This window comes from Moschus berezovskii, chromosome 15 (assembly GCF_049115385.1).
Source record: "Moschus berezovskii isolate FMDL1 chromosome 15, NW_MosBer_1.0, whole genome shotgun sequence".
Classification (NCBI taxonomy): Eukaryota; Metazoa; Chordata; class Mammalia; order Artiodactyla; family Moschidae; genus Moschus; species Moschus berezovskii.
The window spans coordinates 59199234-59216801 of record NC_142474.1 but is presented as its reverse complement, the minus strand read 5'-3'; the positions used below and the strand labels follow the sequence as shown (position 1 = coordinate 59216801).

The following is a 17568-nucleotide window of genomic DNA, read 5'->3' as shown; positions in this document are numbered from 1 at the left end:
GAACTCCAAGTTAACATCGGTGGTGCCTGCCTCATAATTTCATGGGATACATTTTTTCAATGGGGTCAGCAGCGGGGGGAAGCAAAGGGTTGAAAAATGAAAAAATCTTCAGATATCCTTTTTTTTAATTCCCTGCCTAAATTTGAAACACTTCAACAAACATGTTTAAATGCCTTACTAAAGTGCTTTGGTGCCCAGGAGGAGATGAAGGGTGAAAACCAGACAAATAAAGGAAAAGAATTCCCTTTCAAGAGGTACCTGAAAGTGTGAGTAGGAAAAAAAAAATGGGAAAGAGAAAAAGGAGCGCTAAGGGGGTTTTGTAATGTGAGGTTGTCTGAAATAAGATTGGAAGGAAGCTTGGAGACGAAAGATTTGGTTTGAGTCAGGCCTTGGAAGCATTATAAAAGGAGTGTTTTATAAAAGGAGGAATCATTAAAAGGATCCACACATTCATTTGCATGAATTAGCAAACCCAGGAGAGTGTCTGAAATGGACTGCAGCGCTGACCTGAAATGAAGGTTACTGATTTCCCTGCAACACCCAGGCCTCAGTGGGCACAGAGCAGAGTCACATGAACAAACCTTTCCAGCCAGAGTCGAAAGATCATCGCCTCCAATGATCTGCATCTCGTCCATGGACTGGTCATTCTAAATGGAAAGGGGGAGATAATATTTTACTATACAAGAAAAGCTGTATAGCACGTTTCCCCATCTACCCAGCCAGGAGCTGGATCGTGCCTTGCAAATATAGCACAAATAGCTGGTCCTGATTCATGGTTGCCTATGGTTACCAACAGCCAGTCTCCTGCCACTGTGCTTGAGACAAAGCATCCTAATGGCTGACAGCCGAGCCTGTGTGGAGAAGGGACGGAGGGAGAGGGGAGAGGACAAGCAAATCTAATTTTGGAACAAAATAAAACCACGGAAGGTGCCCGAGCCTATTCTGAGGCAGATGGAATTGGAGAAGACAGTCATGCTCCTGAACTTCCCTGGGGTGGTTGGGGCTACGGTGGGGGGAGCTGGGAAGGGGGCCTAGCATTTGTCAGCTGTGCCAATAGCCCCAGTTACAGCCCTGCAGTGGGGAACAATTAGACTGTGGTTCCCACAGAGGTTAGAGACCCCCTCTCCTCACTACAAATGTGGGTCCAATCCCTTATCTGTATCAAGGGCAATTCTAAAAGGCCACAGATCAAGAACTATTACACTCAGATCTTGAGACAAGGATGATGAAGCCTCAGGAACTTTCTGGAATTCAGGAATATGTGACTAGAATCCCGTTTAGAAGACTTTTCACAATACCTTGTAATAACCTATAATGGAAAAGACTCTAAAAAAGAATATTATGTGTATGTATGTATATATATATATATAGGCTTCCCTCGTGGCTCAGACGGTAAAAGAACCTGCTTGCAATTAAGGAGACCTGGGTGTGATTCCTGGGTTTGGAAGATCCCCTGGAGAAGGGAATGGCTACCCACTCCAGTATTCTTGGCTGGAGAATCCAATGGACAGAGCAGCCTGGCAGGTTACAGCCTATGGTGTCACAAAGAGTCAGACACAACTGAGCAACTAACACACACACACGTATATGTACACATATAGCTGAATCACTTTGCGGTACACCAGAAACTAACACAACATTGTAAATCAACTATACTTCAGTTTAAAAAAAGAGACTTCACACAAGTCCTACTAGAGATTATAAGCATTCCTTTTCATAATATTTATATACGGGACATCATTCTACCTCAATTAAACCTCACACACACAATAAAATATGGGTTTTTCTTAGTAAATATCACAATAGAATAACATGGGGGTAGAACAGGTAACAGAAGGCAAGCAACTTATTTTCTGGCTTCCTTTCAAAGATGCATTAGAGGAACTGAAGGGGACATCCTATAGGCAACTGGTTTCATGATCAAGCAAGACTGCAGTGACAATGCAGTCCCTTCATCCGAATGAGATGACACCAAGAGAGGGAATAGACATATGATGTGCTGAACCAGGAAGTATCTTCGGTTACTGCTGCTGCTTTGGCCAGTTCAGTGCTTTTCTCCCTTATTCTGGCAACAAGGCCCTGCCTCTTTTGGGGAGAGAGTTTATTCCCCTAAAGGAATTTTCTTTGGTTAGTTTGAATTGGATTCTGTCACTTGCAACTCAGAGTCTAGACCTACAGATACATTGTCACGGCACTGGTCATCAGAAAGGAAAAAAGAAAAAAGCCAATCAACCAATGTAATAGTTTTACCAATGAAGCAGCATTTTGTTTTTCACCTTACTGCTCAAGAGAAAAAAAAAATGACCTTAAAATGTGCTTACTTCCAGTTTGAAAGCATTTATTCCTAACTGCAAAGGAGTGGAGACAATGCTTGAAATGTTTGAAAGTGCCCCATAAGTTAGATAAAACCAATAATTTTCTTCTTATGGGAACTGATATCCAAAGGAGAAAATCAAAGACTATCCAGAATCCACTGATCTTTTGCTGGTTTTTTTTTTAACATCTCTGCTTGAGCCAAGTTTTTACTGTCCCATTAGCAAAGCAAGGTACACAAACAAGTCCAGCATTAATCTGAGAAGCAATCATCAAGTAACAGAACAAAGTACGTAGACACAGGGAAGCCATTTAATTAGGGTCATTTATGCAATCACTCTGCAGTGGTTCACAAACATCCTTATATTCCTAGGATTGATGTATCCTTTTTTTTTTTTTAACATCATTGATTTTGATTTGAAGATATTTCACTTGGGATTGTTCATCTGATCTTCATAAGTAAGGCTGACCTGTAGTTTCCTTTCTTTTGCTACCTCTGTGGATTTTTAAAGCAAGTTATGCAAGCCTCATGAGTTGGGTGGTTGTCTTTTTTCTGTATGCTAGAAGTTTGTATAGGAATGAATTTATCTATTTTGCTAAGGTTCAGTAGAGCTCAGAATCAGTATTATTTAATCCCCAATTTACAAATGAGGAACTGGACACAGTAAGAATTTGAGTAGCTTGCCCAAAAAAGGCACGACTAGTAAGTGAGGGAAACCAGCTCAGTTCCAGAATTGTCTGGCTTGGCATTATTGTTGTGCTAACAACCCCCATCCCCCACAACATTCCTAGAAAGAGAAATAACAGTGCATCTTTGAGAGGACCATGGAGAAGAATTGTACTAAGGAAGTAAAATATATAAGCTGAAATGGCTAGGAGAAATACACACCTTGGTAGAAATGCTGGTAACGGTTGTGTGGATTTATTTAAATGGCAAAGGAAGGGTGGGAGGGAGGCTCAGAGGGAGGGGATATATGTACGCATATAGCTGATTCATGCTGTTGTACAGGAGAAACTAACACAACATTGTAAAGCAATTATACTACAATTAAAAAAATTAAAATAAACGAATAAAGAGCAAAGGAAGTCTCCAACATTTAGTCCAGGCATCCTCAGAAAGAAATATATTAGAAATTACTAGTTTTGGTGATCTGGTCTCCAGGTACAAAAAAGAGCTCAGCATGTACAGTGACTCCTCGTACAAAAGAGAATTTAGACTTAGGTAATGGTTTAGATAATGTTCAGGAAAAAACACAGCCAAGTAAGAATAAATATCCTGAATTCCTTTTGAGGAACGGGAAGGGGACAAGTAAAGAAAACAAATAAACAAAAGAATCACTCTCTCAGCCACTCATTTCCAAAGTCAGAGAGACTTGCTTCAGAATGCAGACACGCACAGACTTTCTCAACATTCTCAGCCTCCACAGATGCCTTAACTTTGCTTTTTTCCCTCTTCTTTTCTGCCTCATCCTTCCTCTCAGCTATTCTCCTGTGCTCAGTAAGGTCAACGGCACTAGAGGCAAACCCAACCAAAACAGTTCGTTACAGCACTTCCCTGGTGATCAGTGGTTGAGAATCTGCCATCAGTGCAGGGGACACATGTTCGATCCCTCGTCTGGGTAGACTCCACACAGTGATGGGCAAATAAGCCCGTGTACCGAAACTACCAAGCCTGGGCTCAAGAGCCCGCTCTTTGCAACAAGAGAAGCCATGGCAGTGAGAAGCCTGCACACCGCAACTCGAAAGTGGCCCCTGCTCACTGCAACTATAGAAAGCCTGCGTGCAGCAACAAAGACCCAGCACAGCCAAAAATAACAAATAAGTAAGGAAATACTTTTTAAAAAACACAAACAGTTCGTTATAAGAAGTTTTAATGGTCAAAGTGGAGAGCTTCTAATGAAAATGCTGCAGTTTTTAAACATTTTTCAAAACCTCTAACATGTGGTACAAAGTCAGACAGCAAGGAGAGATGAATCAGCTCCAGTGTTTCCTTTGCAACCAGCGGTGGATGCAGGACATGACCCTTAACTGGATCCCTGAGTCCTTTAAGCCACCCACAGGCAAAGCAGAGGTCACAGGGCGGTGGCCTGTATGTCTGCCCTTTGCTTCACCCAGAGAAACTCCATTTATCTCTGTTGTATTAACTGGGTTCAAGGTAAGATGTGCCAAGTCACTTCAATCATGTCCAACTCTGTGTGACCCCCATGGACTGTAGCCCCCCAGGCTCCTCTGCCCATGGGATTCTCCAGGCAAGAATACCAGAGTGCGTTGCCATGCTCTCCTCCAGGGAATCTTCCCTCAAGGTAAGATGGTGGGAACCAAAAAGTCTGAAAACTCCTATGTCAATGTTTTTGCTTCCTTTTAAACAGACTTGCCATCTTTTTGGTTCTTGCTCATTTAAATATCCATTTGTTTCTGAGATCATTTTTGTTTCGAATCTCATTCTTACAATATGTGGATGAACTGTGAGAAAGGAAAACATGGCGATTGGTAAACAGAGAGCTGGTGTCCCTACCTGCCCTTGGGGACCAGACTGCCTGGGTTCCAGCCCCAGGCCCACCTTCTATGTCCAACCTCGAGGAAGCGACTTAACCTTTCAGTACTCTAGTGTCCTCATCTATAAAAAGAGACTGTCAATCAATGTTAATAGTTCCTACCTCCCAGGATTACTGGGAGGAGTAAATGAATTAACATGAATTGAGCACTGAGTACCTGGTGTGTAACAAGAAGCAGTTCCTAAAGCCTTGGCTTACCCCAGGATCATCATCTAGTTTTAGTCTAAGAAACTTGCATGTCTACCCAAGTTTCTCAACTTGGACCTCGTGATGATTCTCTGCACAGTTCGTTGAGTCCATCATTGATACATGAATGTCTCGTGCTCTGGGGTTAAGGTTTCCGAGGCTGACAGCCACCCACGAGGCGTGTGGTTAAGAGGACTCCTGTCCTGTGGCAGCTGTGCATCTGGGCTACAGTCTTGGTTAAAAACAAGCTCCACTGTACTTCCCTGCAGGGTTTCTCAGTGATGCCCCAGCTCCCAAGCGGTGGTGTCTGAATCTTTAGAGTGGACCATTTTGTGGGTGTAAGTACCCACATCACTCCGCTCTGCTGTTTTCATTTTTCTCCCAGTGGACAGAAGCCACCTGGAAATCATGCTTGGACCCACTTTTGTGCTTATCACCACTCATCTATTCTTTGTAGGAGCTGTTTACAGTCAGTAGAGCCAAGAGTTAACCTTGAAATTGCTTCACAAGATGGCAGCTGACGATCTGTAGAACAGGAGACTGGATAGCCGGGCTCCTGACAATTTTCCCAACCCTGGCTGCATTTTTGCTTGGGGATCATGAGCTGCTCCAATTCTTCCCTTTGATTCACCATCTTAGCTTAAGGTAATTTAAAATAGATTTACACTACTTGTCAACGACAGAACCTTGACTAAGATTTCATACCAATTTACAGAACTCAATATTTGCAAATATTGATAAGTATGATTAGTGGCAACTTACTTATGACACATCATCACACATCACCGTGCTGCATGAGATCCTAGGCGTCCCCAGCACACGATGTACTGCTTCTTCTTCCACGTCTTAGCTGGTGGCTGCTCCTGTCTTATCTCTCTGTCTTTCTTCAAAGGAGTAATTCTTACTCTTTCCTCAAGATGCAGTTCAGGCATGATCTCTCCTAGGAAGCTTTCCTGGAGTCCTCTGGACTTGATCTGTGTCTGATAACACTCTCTAAATGTAAACAGGTCACGTCCAACTAGAATTTTCTGAGAATGCAGCAACTGCCACTGGCATGAAAACTTCAGCACAAACAGCCTGATTTTCATCCTAATTACACCCCTGTGGCCGACACATTGTGGTACCCAGTGTTCGTTGAGCTACAGTGAAGTATCTGCATACATGTGTCTGCTATATTTTTAATACCTCTTCCTCCACCCACATTACAATACTAAGTGTTCTCAGGCAGCACTTGGTTTCCCTTGCTCTAAGTTCTTCTTCCAGCTGTCCAGGAACTGGAAGGAGCTTATTGCCCAATGGAGACAGAGAAAAATTAAAAACTACAGATAAACAAATACATGAGAAAATATCTGTAAAGTTCGATTGAAAGTGGACACAAAGGAAGTTGACTTGAGCAACCTGGAAAATGGTAAGACTGAACGAATACAGACCTTCCTCTGTGATGTCTGAGTGATTCCCATCCATAAAGAAACTGTTTCTTTACTCTTATTACTACTATTCTATTACATTGGTTTCCAAAGAGCCTTCTTAATACTTTGAAAAAAATATAAATGCAAAAATCCATGTGAATTCTGAACATGAAAAATAAGAAAACAGGAATTATTAAGATGCATCAGGAATTATTAAGATCAGTCATTCATTTCATGATTAGTAAAGGATGTATTTTAAAGCCAAACTAGCATTTAACCAGCAAAAAACTATGTATATATCAGCATGTACAATTTAGCTCAGTTGAAGGGACACATACATTTCACATTTCCTAAATCTGATGTGTAGCTTTTGCAAGCACGGTTGAGACTTATTCGAGAACAAAACGGCTTTCTGTTTAATGACAATGATTTATTGCTCTATTGTGACTGGTATTCCATGCCACCCATTCTCCAAGAGAGGTACTGGTTAGCTAAGAGTAATCCCTATCCAACAGAGAAAGGCTCTTTTCTTTATGAGAAATAAAGCAATTTTGGGTCAGAAGAAGCAACCACAATAAAAAGAAGCTATAGACTGGTAGGAATAATGAAGGGTCACCAAAAAAAAGAAAAAGGGAGGGAAAAGGAGAAAAATGGACCTTTACTTCAATTTAGTTATAAAAGACCCCAGAAAGAAGGAAACTAAGTTTAAAAACAGATTCAGTGACATTGCTTTACATGGACTCTGAAACCTTGAAGCAGGATATCCTTCTGTTTTGAAACCTGGTACGGATTTGTTGCTTTGGTTTAAATTATGTTTTTAAATTATGGATCAGAAGGAAAAAACATTGAGCCCTTTACACATGTCAGCGACCCCAAAGGACTTCAGTAAAATCCACGTGTTCAAATGTGGATGGCCATATTCCAGTGGTAACTTTTTTTTCTTTCCTTTTTTCTTATAAACTTCATCATTTCTTTTTTTTTTAAAAAATATTTATTTATTTGGCTGCATTGGGTCTTAGTTGCTGCTCCAAGATCTTCACTGTGTCATGCGGATCTTCCCTTGAGGCAGGAGGACTCTCAGTTGCAGAGCATGGGCTTAGCTGCTCCTCAGCAAGTAGGATCTTAGTTCCCCCACTAGGAATCGAACCAGCATTCCCTGCATTGCAGGGCGGATTCTAAACCACTGGACCACCAGGGAAGTCCTAACTATCTCTTGAAAGGTCATTTTCGTCACAGAGTATCCCCCCCGCCCCAAGTAACCCAGGGAAGATTTATAACTATAATTCTAAATAAAAGAATTCATATGGAAATTGTTGTTCAACACTAAAGAAATCTTAAACCAGCTCTTACAGACCCATTTTAAGATTGCCAGGGGCTGGGATGGTAAACACGAAGGGCACAAGGCGAGGACTGCCGGGACACCCTGAGCCGCGGAGACCTCCAGAACACACACTGCTTTCTGGCATTAGACTGAATCTACCTTTGTTCCCAACTGGTTGTACTCTGGGACCACAAGGTTCTGCTTCCTTGTGTGACTACTCAGCTCAAAATACTTTTGCAGCTGCCCATGCCTACAGAAAGGAGTCTCATTTTGTCAATGCGTTGGGCAGGGCCATCCTTAGAGTCAGGCAAGAGAAGTCTTGCACGTCACAAATACCAAAACACAAAGACATCTGTTTCCCTTTTGGTCTTAAAAGGCAGTTTTGGGGGAAACTCTGGGACAGTTTGAGCTAATGGGAATTATGCAACAGGGAAATGTGTGCTGAACTGGGCTTTATGCCTCACCCCCCACCCTTGCAGGGTCAAGTTAAGTTGTTGTAGGGAAGGTGGCAGTGGCCTACCTTGGGAAACCAGACAAAGAGGGATTGGTCTGTTTTCAAGTTGGCTGCCCTAAATCATCCAAAGCAGATGCCTCAGAGACTGGAGTCCCCAGATAACTGTGTTCCCTCCCACCTCTGTGCTCAGGGAGAGGGTCTTTGGGGGCATCTGAGTTAGGAAAGAGAGGCATGAAGAATCTAGCTGCCCCACCCCCCTGGACAGCTTAACCTGGCCAGTTCCATGCAAGGTTCAGGCAGGCTTGGTCACCACCCAGGTTCTGGACCCAGCTGGTGCCCCGCCCTGCCCAGAAGGCACCTGGCTCTGCCCAGGCTTGTCCACTGCTGGGACGAGCACCGCTCGTACGGCCTCCAGTTCAGGTGATCTGGCTGGAAACATGAGCCTGGCCATGAACAAACCTATAAAGTTTCAAAACCTTAACTATTTAGGCATATGATACGTGAATCTCCATTTGTTCTCTTGCCCTGAACCCCATACATATAAGGGGCAAGTCTGACTTTGAGAACCATTTACTGAATGCTAGGTGCTATAACGCTAAGGTCACTGCTTACATGAGTCCAAACAAAATCCTGTGAGACATGATCCAGCAATCATGCTTCTTGTTATTTACCCACAGAGTTGAACACTTGGGTCCATACCAAAATTCACACCCTAGCCACTATGAAGCAGTATAGAGGTTCCTCAGAAAAGAAAAAATAGAATTACCATATGATCCAGCAATCCCACTTCTGGGCATATATTCAGACAAAACTCTAAATTCAAAAAGAGACCTATAACCCAATGTTAATAGCAGCACTATTCACAATAGCCAAGACATGGAAACAACCTAAATGGCCATCGATAGATGACTGAATAAAGAAGACATGATATGTACACACACACACACACACACACACACAGGAATACTACTCAGCCATAAAAAAGTAAAAATGCCATTTGCAGCAACATGGATTCAACTAGAGATTACCATATTAAGTGAAATAAGTCAGACAGAGAAAGACAGATATATATCACTTACACGTGGAATCTAAACTACAACACAAATGAACCTATTGAAACAGAAACAGAATCATGGACATAGCAAATAGACTGGTGCTGCCAAGGGGGAGGGGGTTGGAGGAGGGATGGAGCAGAAGGTTCAGGTTCGCAGATATAAGCTTTATATACCGAATGGATAAACAAGAAGGACCTACTGTATAGCACAGAGAACTACAGTCAATATCCTATGATAAGCCACAATGGAAAAGAAATTTAAAAAAAGAATGTATATATGTATAACCGAATCACTCTGATGTACGGCAGAAATTATCACAACATTGTAAATCAACTATACTTCTATAAAAAAATTAAAACTGAAAAAATACTTAAGGAAAACTTGTACTTTGATATTTAAAGCAGTTTTATTCACAACTGCCAGACTTGGAAGCAACCAAGATACCTTTCAGTGGGTGAAGGTATAAACAGACTGTGATACATTCAGGCAATGGAATATTATTCAGCACTAAAATGAAATGAGCTGTCAAGCCATGAAAAGAAGCTTAAATGCATATTACTAAGTAAAAGAAGCCAATCTGACAAGGGTACATATTATATGATTCTAACTATATGACTTTCTGGAAAAGGCAAAACTATGAAGACAGTAAAAAAAATCAGTAGTTACCCGGGATTTGGGGGAGGAAGAGATGAAAAGGTGGGGCACATTTTTAAAGTGATCTTTAGGGTTGTGAGAATACTCTATGACACCATGGTGATAGATACATATTATTATACATTTATCTAAACCCATTAGAATGTACAACACCAAGAATGAACCCTACTGTAAACTATGGACTTTGGGTGATGATGAATCAATGTAGGTCCATCAGCTGTGACACAGGTACCAATCTGGCCGGAGATGTTGATAATGGGGGAGGCTGAGGGTGTGTGAGGGCAGTGGGTATATGGGAATTCTTTGTCCTTTCCCCTAGATTTTGCTGTGAACCTGAAATTGCTCTAAAAAAATAAAGTCCATTTAAAAAAATCTTGAGGCAACAGGTAACTAAAAAAAAATTTAAATAAACTTTGCCGAGAGCTTCCCAGGTGGCTCAGTGGTAAAGAATCTGCCTGCCAATGCAGGAGTCGTGGGTTCGATCCCTGGGTCAGGAAGATCCCCTGGAGAAGGAAATGGCAACCCACTCCAGCATTCTTGCCTGGGAAATCCCATGGATAGAGGAGCCTAGCGGGTTACAGTCCATGAGGTCACAAAGAGTTGACGTAGTGACTAAACAACAATAACAGCAAACTTTGCCAAAAGCCCCACAGCTGAAAAGTGATGAAGCTGAAGACAGAGCAGGGACTGACCCTCTGTCTTGCTCCATCTAACCCATAAGTGAGATGTCTTGCTCTATCTAACCCATAAGTCCTATACTTCTCCCTTGGGCTTGATCAGAAGCTACCTTTCTGTGTGACTTGACCCTTTACCCCTTCTGCACATGAATCATCTGTGCAGACTGTGATCTCCTCTGCAGTGGGACCTGACAGTCCACTGGGCGACAAGGATGGAGCAGGTCCAGCGGGGACACACTGAGTTGCCTGGGTCTGTGCTCCGCCCACACCAACCTGCTGATTGAGTCATTACTCTGTCTTACCGATGCTTCCTCCACCCAGAATGTCTTTCTGCCACATCTCTGCTTGTCAAAAATACAGATATACAAATTAAAGTCTACTCACATGATAAGTCGTCACCTGACCCTCAGCAACCCCCAGAACCCCATCAACAGCCAGAATCAATTGGTCCTTCTGATGGGCTTCCCTGGCCTTCAGCACCATTTCGTGCAGTGCTTGCTTCTTTCTCGTTAACTGGTGCCTCTCTGCTCACTGGCTGTGCATCTGTTCACTTCTGCCATTTTGAAAGCACGCTGAGAGGGACTCGATCCCTTTCATCTTTACAGGTTCCTTAACACCAAGTGGGGCTTTGTATGTAGAAAGGAACATGACCTTGTCCCCTTCTTTAGCCCCCTGATGTTGGTCCTCTCTTCTATAAAATAGGACAATAACACCTACCCGTGTGGATGGTTGTGAGGCTTAAATTTTTTTTTTTTTATTTATAAAAAAGAATTTTATTAAAAAAGCACAAATGCAAAGAAATGAACAGAGGAAAATTTATGCGTCGAACCTGGACTGGTCACTTATGATAATATACATGCTACAATTCCATTCTCTCCAATCATTCCACCTTCACCCTCTCCCACAGAGTCCCAAAGACTGTTCTAAATGCCTATGTCTCTTTTGCAGTCTCTTATACAGGGTTTAGGTTACCATTTTTCTAAATTCCATATATATGCGTTAATATACGGTATTGATGTTCTTCTTTCTGGCTTACTTCACTCTGTATAATTGGCTCCAATTTCATCCACCTCATTAAAACTGATTCAAATGCATTCTTTTTGATGGCTGAGAAATACTCCATTGTGTATATGTACCAAAGCTTTCTTATCCATTCATCTGCAGATGGACATCTAGGTTGCTTCCATGTCCTGGCTATTATAAACAGTGCTGCAATGAACATTGGAGTACATGTGTCTCTTTCAATTCTGGTTTCCTCGGTGTGTATGCCCAGGAGTGCGATCGCTGGATCATATGGCAGTTCTATTTCCAGTTTTCTGAGGAATCTCCACACTGTTCTCCATAGTGGCTGTACTAGTTTGCATTCCCACCAACAGTGTAAGAGGGTTCCCTTCTCTCCACACCCTCTCCAGCACTTATTGCATGTAGACTTTTGGATAGCAGCCATTCTGACTGGTGTGAAATGGTATCTCATTGTGGTTTTGATTTGCATTTCTCTGATGATGAGGGATGTTGAGCATTTTTTCATGTGTTTATTAGCCATCTTTATGTCTTCTTTGGAGAAATGTCTGTTTAGTTCTTTGGCCCATTTTTTGATTGGGTCACTTAGTTTTCTGGAATTAAGCTGCAGGAGCTGCTTGTATAATTTGGAGATTAATCCTTTATCAGTTGCTTCATTTGCTATTATTGTCTCCCATTCTGAAGGTTGTCTTCTCACCTTGCTTAGAGTTTCCTTTGCTGTGCAGAAGCTTTTGATTTTAATTAGGTCCCATTTGTTTATTTTTGCTTTTATTTCCAATATTCTGGGAGGTGGGTCTTGGAGGATCCTGCTGTGATTTATGTCGGAGAGTGTTTTGCCTACGTTCTCCTCTGAGGCTTAAATTAAATGTCGTCATGTGTAAGGACTTCTTAACCACTGGTGGCCAGTGGTTAAGACCTTTCAATGCAGGGGATAGGGGTCTGACCCTGGACCTAAGATCTTAAATGCTGCAGGGCAACTAAGCCCATGCACTGAAACAAAGACTCTGTGCAGTCAAAAAAAAAAAGTCATATATAAAATACCTCACCCACAGTAAGCCACTGATAAATATGTACTGAATTGGAATTTCCTCTTTTATTATCCAAATAAGGAAAGGATGTAGATTTTAAAAATTGAGTTATTGATAGATCCAGCCTAGTGCCAGGGATCTTAACCTTTATTCCAGTCATTTTTTCCACTCTGTCAAGTTCTACTGTACTTTATGTGAGTAACATTCCCAGTCATTCATATGACTAAAATTCATCAGTGTTTACAGAAGAAACCCAGAATATCGCTTCCTGGTTCACATTTCCTGTACAAATCACTGGCTAAAATTCAGACAGGGCTTACAAATAAAAGGCATTGAGGTATACTTACATCTTGGTAAACATAAAGTAACATCTATAATGTAATGGCACGTCTATGAAACTCAACACAACCATATTTAAAAAAAGGAAATGGTTCCAGATTAAACATGATTGTTGAAAAGAAAATAAATGATTATGATCAACCAGAACGATTGCCTTTACAGATTACTCACTGGGACATCTTGGCAAACTCACCTGATTTCTCATTTACTTATCTGAAAAACACAGATACTACCAACCACCTTACTTGTTTCAGAGTTCATGGAATGAGCAAAAAAAAAAAAAGCCAATTTATGCAAATACCATAAAAATCCAGCAAACTTTCTATGTGTAAAAAATCATTAGCAGTATCTTTAGATATAATCCAGAGCTGAGGGGAAAGGCAATTTATGTGAAACCTACAGAAAGTGGAAGACTTGGGGAGGTCCAACTAGTAAGTGTTTCATCTACTATTATTATTTTTTAGATTTATGGTCTTGGCTTCCAACTCCTCCAGGTACCTAAATGAGCCATGAGCCATGTGAGGAGGTCAGAGAGCAGAATGCTTCTAAAGCCACCTTCCCTTCTTCAGAATAAGAAGAGATGGTTTATTTGATGTAGGCATGTTGATTGGCAGTGCAGGCTTGCAGATTCCTCCAGTATGAAGTCATGTCTTCAAAACTGGGTGGGGCGCTGAGTTATTAAATTTTTTCTTTTCCTCTGGAAGCCAGGGCTTGGAAGTAGCTGAAGATGACATGCGAACTGAGTTGGGTGGTCTTGGGAAAATTCTGTGTAAACAGCATTGCTCATTGAAAAGTAGCACAAAACACTGCACATCTGTCTGTCCATATAAGACAAATGGAATCTGGACTCCATTAATGGGCCTGAGGAATAAATTATTCTCTAATAAATGTTTTTATAATCACAGTGGAAAGGAAGGTCCAGGACACCAAAGGAAATGAGACTCTGCTGGACCGATCTGTCAGCGGAAGCCTGGAGGAGGAGTGGGAGGAGGAAGAAGTCCACAGCTGTGCCTGATGCAGGAGAGGTTGTGCCTTCTTGAAAGATGGGGAATGTAGAAGCTCCAGGAGGGTACCTTATTCTAGACTGCCAAGGAGAATGCCAGATTACTCCAGGAGGGCGGCTTTCACTCTTAGCTTTTTCTGGATGATCCAAGAACAACTCAATGAGACATTCAACTGAGGCTTCAGACTCAATGACCTCTGTGTCCCAAAGGTCACAATGTCCACATGACGTGGGCTAATGAGCTCCAGCAACTACGAAACAGGGCACTTGGGTTATCTGGTTTTTGCATCCAGATACTGCTAACGCATGAAATACCTACTCTTCTCCCCCTCTGCCCCATCAAATGTTTGCTGTCTTTGCCTGTCGAGCACAAGGGCCTTTGTTTTGTCAGGGGCAGAACAGAGGACGTTTGATTGACGCAGACGTGGTGGGGAGAGAAGAGGAGGCTGGAGTGTGATGTGGTCTCTGTTCCCTGTCTGGCTCGCTGGTTTACATTTGAGCCCCAATGTTGGAGAATTGAACTGCTTTCCTTACAGGGGTGATAGGTCTGAAGCATGGTGCGCTCAGAATTGCCTGTAGCCCCTGCCTCTGTGAGAAACGTGGTCCAGTCCAGAGACCCGGAGGGCTGGTTCTCTCACAATAAAGCCCATTAGGGAAGGCTTCCTTAGTGATGCTAGCAAGAGGCTTCTCAGGCAGATGGAGTGGGGGCTGGCTAGGGAGGGGGCAGATGCACTGTGCTAACTGTAGCTGACAGACTGATTTGTAGACACACGTGAGGACCCATTTGGGGACCCTCAGAAATAACTGAAGAATACTTTCTTGACTGGCTAGAGGGGAAATGCCCAACCCCAGTTCAATGCACTTTGGGCCTACTCATAAATGGATCCAATTTTGTATTCACCAGCTGGTAATACCAAAGGTCAAAGCTACACAGAAAATGGTGTATGGTTTTGGAAATTTCAGGTATTTATTTGGCATTTAGGTAATCTTCCTCTGCCTACACCAAATTCATTTGCAGTGGAAGTCACAATGTCTTTAACATAATGGAGCTTATAAAACTATTTTCTCATACACCTTGCTTTTTAATTTAAAAAACGTTAAGGCAATGATTTTTATTATTGTGGTAGTTTCAAAATTTCATTATACTTTGGATAAGTCTCTGTGACTTCTGTTTCTTGCCAAGACAGAATAACAAAGACCAGATTTACCCTCTTGCAAGTCACACAGACTTTTTGGTTTCCCAGTGCATATAAAAGTTATGTTTGCACTATATGTAGTCCGAGAAGTGTGCAATACCATTATACCTAAAAAATGTACGTTTCTTAATTTAAAAATACTTTGTTGGTGGTCCAATGGTTGAGAATCTGCATGTTAATGCAGGGGACACGGGTTTCATCCCTGGTCCAGGAGGATACCACATGTCATGGGGCAACTAAACCTGTGAGCTCCAACTACTGAGCCCTCAAGCTGCAACTACTGAAGCCCGCAAGCCCTAGAGCTCATGCTCTGCAACAAGCAAAGCCACCATAATGAGAAACCCTCACATTGCAACTAGAGAGCAGCCCCCACTCACTGACAGGAGAGAAAGTCCACACGTAGCTATGAAGACCCTGTGCAGCCAAAAAGGAATGAATGAATGAATTAAAGAAACAACTATTCATACTTGTAGGGCTTCTCTAGTGGCTCTGATGGTAAAGAATCTGCCTGCAATGCAGAAGACCTGGGTTCAATTCCTGCATTGGGAAGATCCCCTGGAGGAAGGAATGGCTCCCCACTCCAGAATTCTTGCCTGGACAATTCCATGGATAGAGAAGCCTGGTAGGCTACAGTCTGTGGGGTTGCAGAGACAGACATGACTGAGTGACTAACACTGAAACAATGAATTGATACTTTTAACAACATCAATAAAAAATACTTCATTGCTAAAATATGTTAGCCATCATCTGAGCCTTCAGTGAGTTGAAATCGCACTGCAGAGGGTTTTATTGTAATGTTGATGGATTGGGGTGATATTTCCTGAAGGCTGAGGTGGCTGTGGCAACTTCTTAAAATAAGACAACAATGAAGTTTGCTGCGTCGATTGACTCTTTCCCTCAAGAACAATTTCTCTGGGGCATGCAATGCTGATTGGTAGCATTTTACCCACAGTAGAAACGAGACCTTCTTTCAAAATTGGAGACAATCCTCTCAAACGCTTGTTGCTCCTTTACCAGCTAATTTTATGGACTAGTCTAAATCCTCTATTGTCATTTCAACAACTGATTAATTTTGCCATCTTACATGGGCATGATTCATGGTGCCTCAATACAATTACAATAGTAACATTAAAGATCACAGATCATCATAATAAGTATAATAATATAAAAAAAGTTTTAAATGCTGTGAGAATTACCAAAATGTGACACAGACACAAGGGAGCCAATGCTCTTGGGAAAATGCCGACAACAGACTTGTTTGAAAATGGCATGATATAAACTTCAACTTGTAAAAAAATGGTATGAAACTATATATGAAAAAAATACATGAAACTAAATAAAGTGAAACACAGTAAAATGAGGTATGCCTATAAGTTGTTTTAATCTGTTAAATTTGTAGTAATATGTCAGGGAGCAACAGAGAAGTCATACAATGAATAGCAGTTAATGGCAGACGGGACATTGCAGAAGAAATGATTAGTGAACCTGACGACAGCAATAGAGAGTATCCAAAATGGAACAGAGAAAAAAGAACTTAAAAGTAAAAAGATCACTAATTAGCTGTTGGCCCATTTTAAGACATTACCTAATAGATGTGTAATTAGAGTACCTGAAACTGAAGAGTGGAGAAAAGACAATTAGAAGAAATAATGACTGAAAAACTTCCATGTTTGATGAAAAGTATAAACCCACACACCTCAGAAGCTCAATGAAATCCAAGTACAAGCAATATAAAGAAAAATACACCAAAGTATAAAAATAATGATGATATACTTCTGATTAGAAACTAATCAAGTAAGGAAATAACTAACTCAATGGACATGAGTTTGAACAAAGTCTAGGAGGTAGTGAAGCATAGGAAAGCCTGGTGTGCTGAAGTCCATGGGGTCACAAAGAGTCAGACACAACTTAGTGACTGAACAACACGGAAATAATGGAAGTACACATTTAAATTACTGAAAAAAGACTGTCAACCTAGAATTCTATACCCCGAAAAACTATCACTCAAAACCTGAGGGTGACATAGAGATGGTTTCAGACAAACAAAAGCTGAAATAATTCATCACCAGCAGAGCTGTACTATAGAAAACATTAAGGGAAGAACTTCAGACAAGAGGAAAATGATATGAGAAGGGAATGTGGATCTTCATGAAGAAATAAACAGCAAAGGAAATGGTGACTACATGAGTAAACATAAAATATTTTTTCTTAGTGTAACTCTTTTTTAAAACATAAACTTTTAATTTTGGAATAATTTCAGACTTACAGAACAGTTACAGATTAGTATGATGGTATTTGGATATATGCTGACTTCAGACACCAACTCTGCATGTTCAGAAACAAATTGGTTAAAGGAAA

General features: G+C 41.5%; 1 protein-coding gene across 11 annotated transcripts in view; it reads right to left on the bottom strand.

The window, feature by feature from the left end:
* PRTFDC1 (phosphoribosyl transferase domain containing 1) overlaps positions 1-17568 on the bottom strand; it is a 104959-nt gene that overhangs the window by 29820 nt on the left and 57571 nt on the right. For all 11 annotated transcript variants that reach the window (XM_055428538.2, XM_055428542.2, XM_088844128.1 and 8 more), the window contains one exon: positions 582-647. In XM_055428538.2, the coding sequence (XP_055284513.1) occupies positions 582-647 (66 nt within the window). The remainder of the gene's footprint in view (positions 1-581; positions 648-17568) is intronic.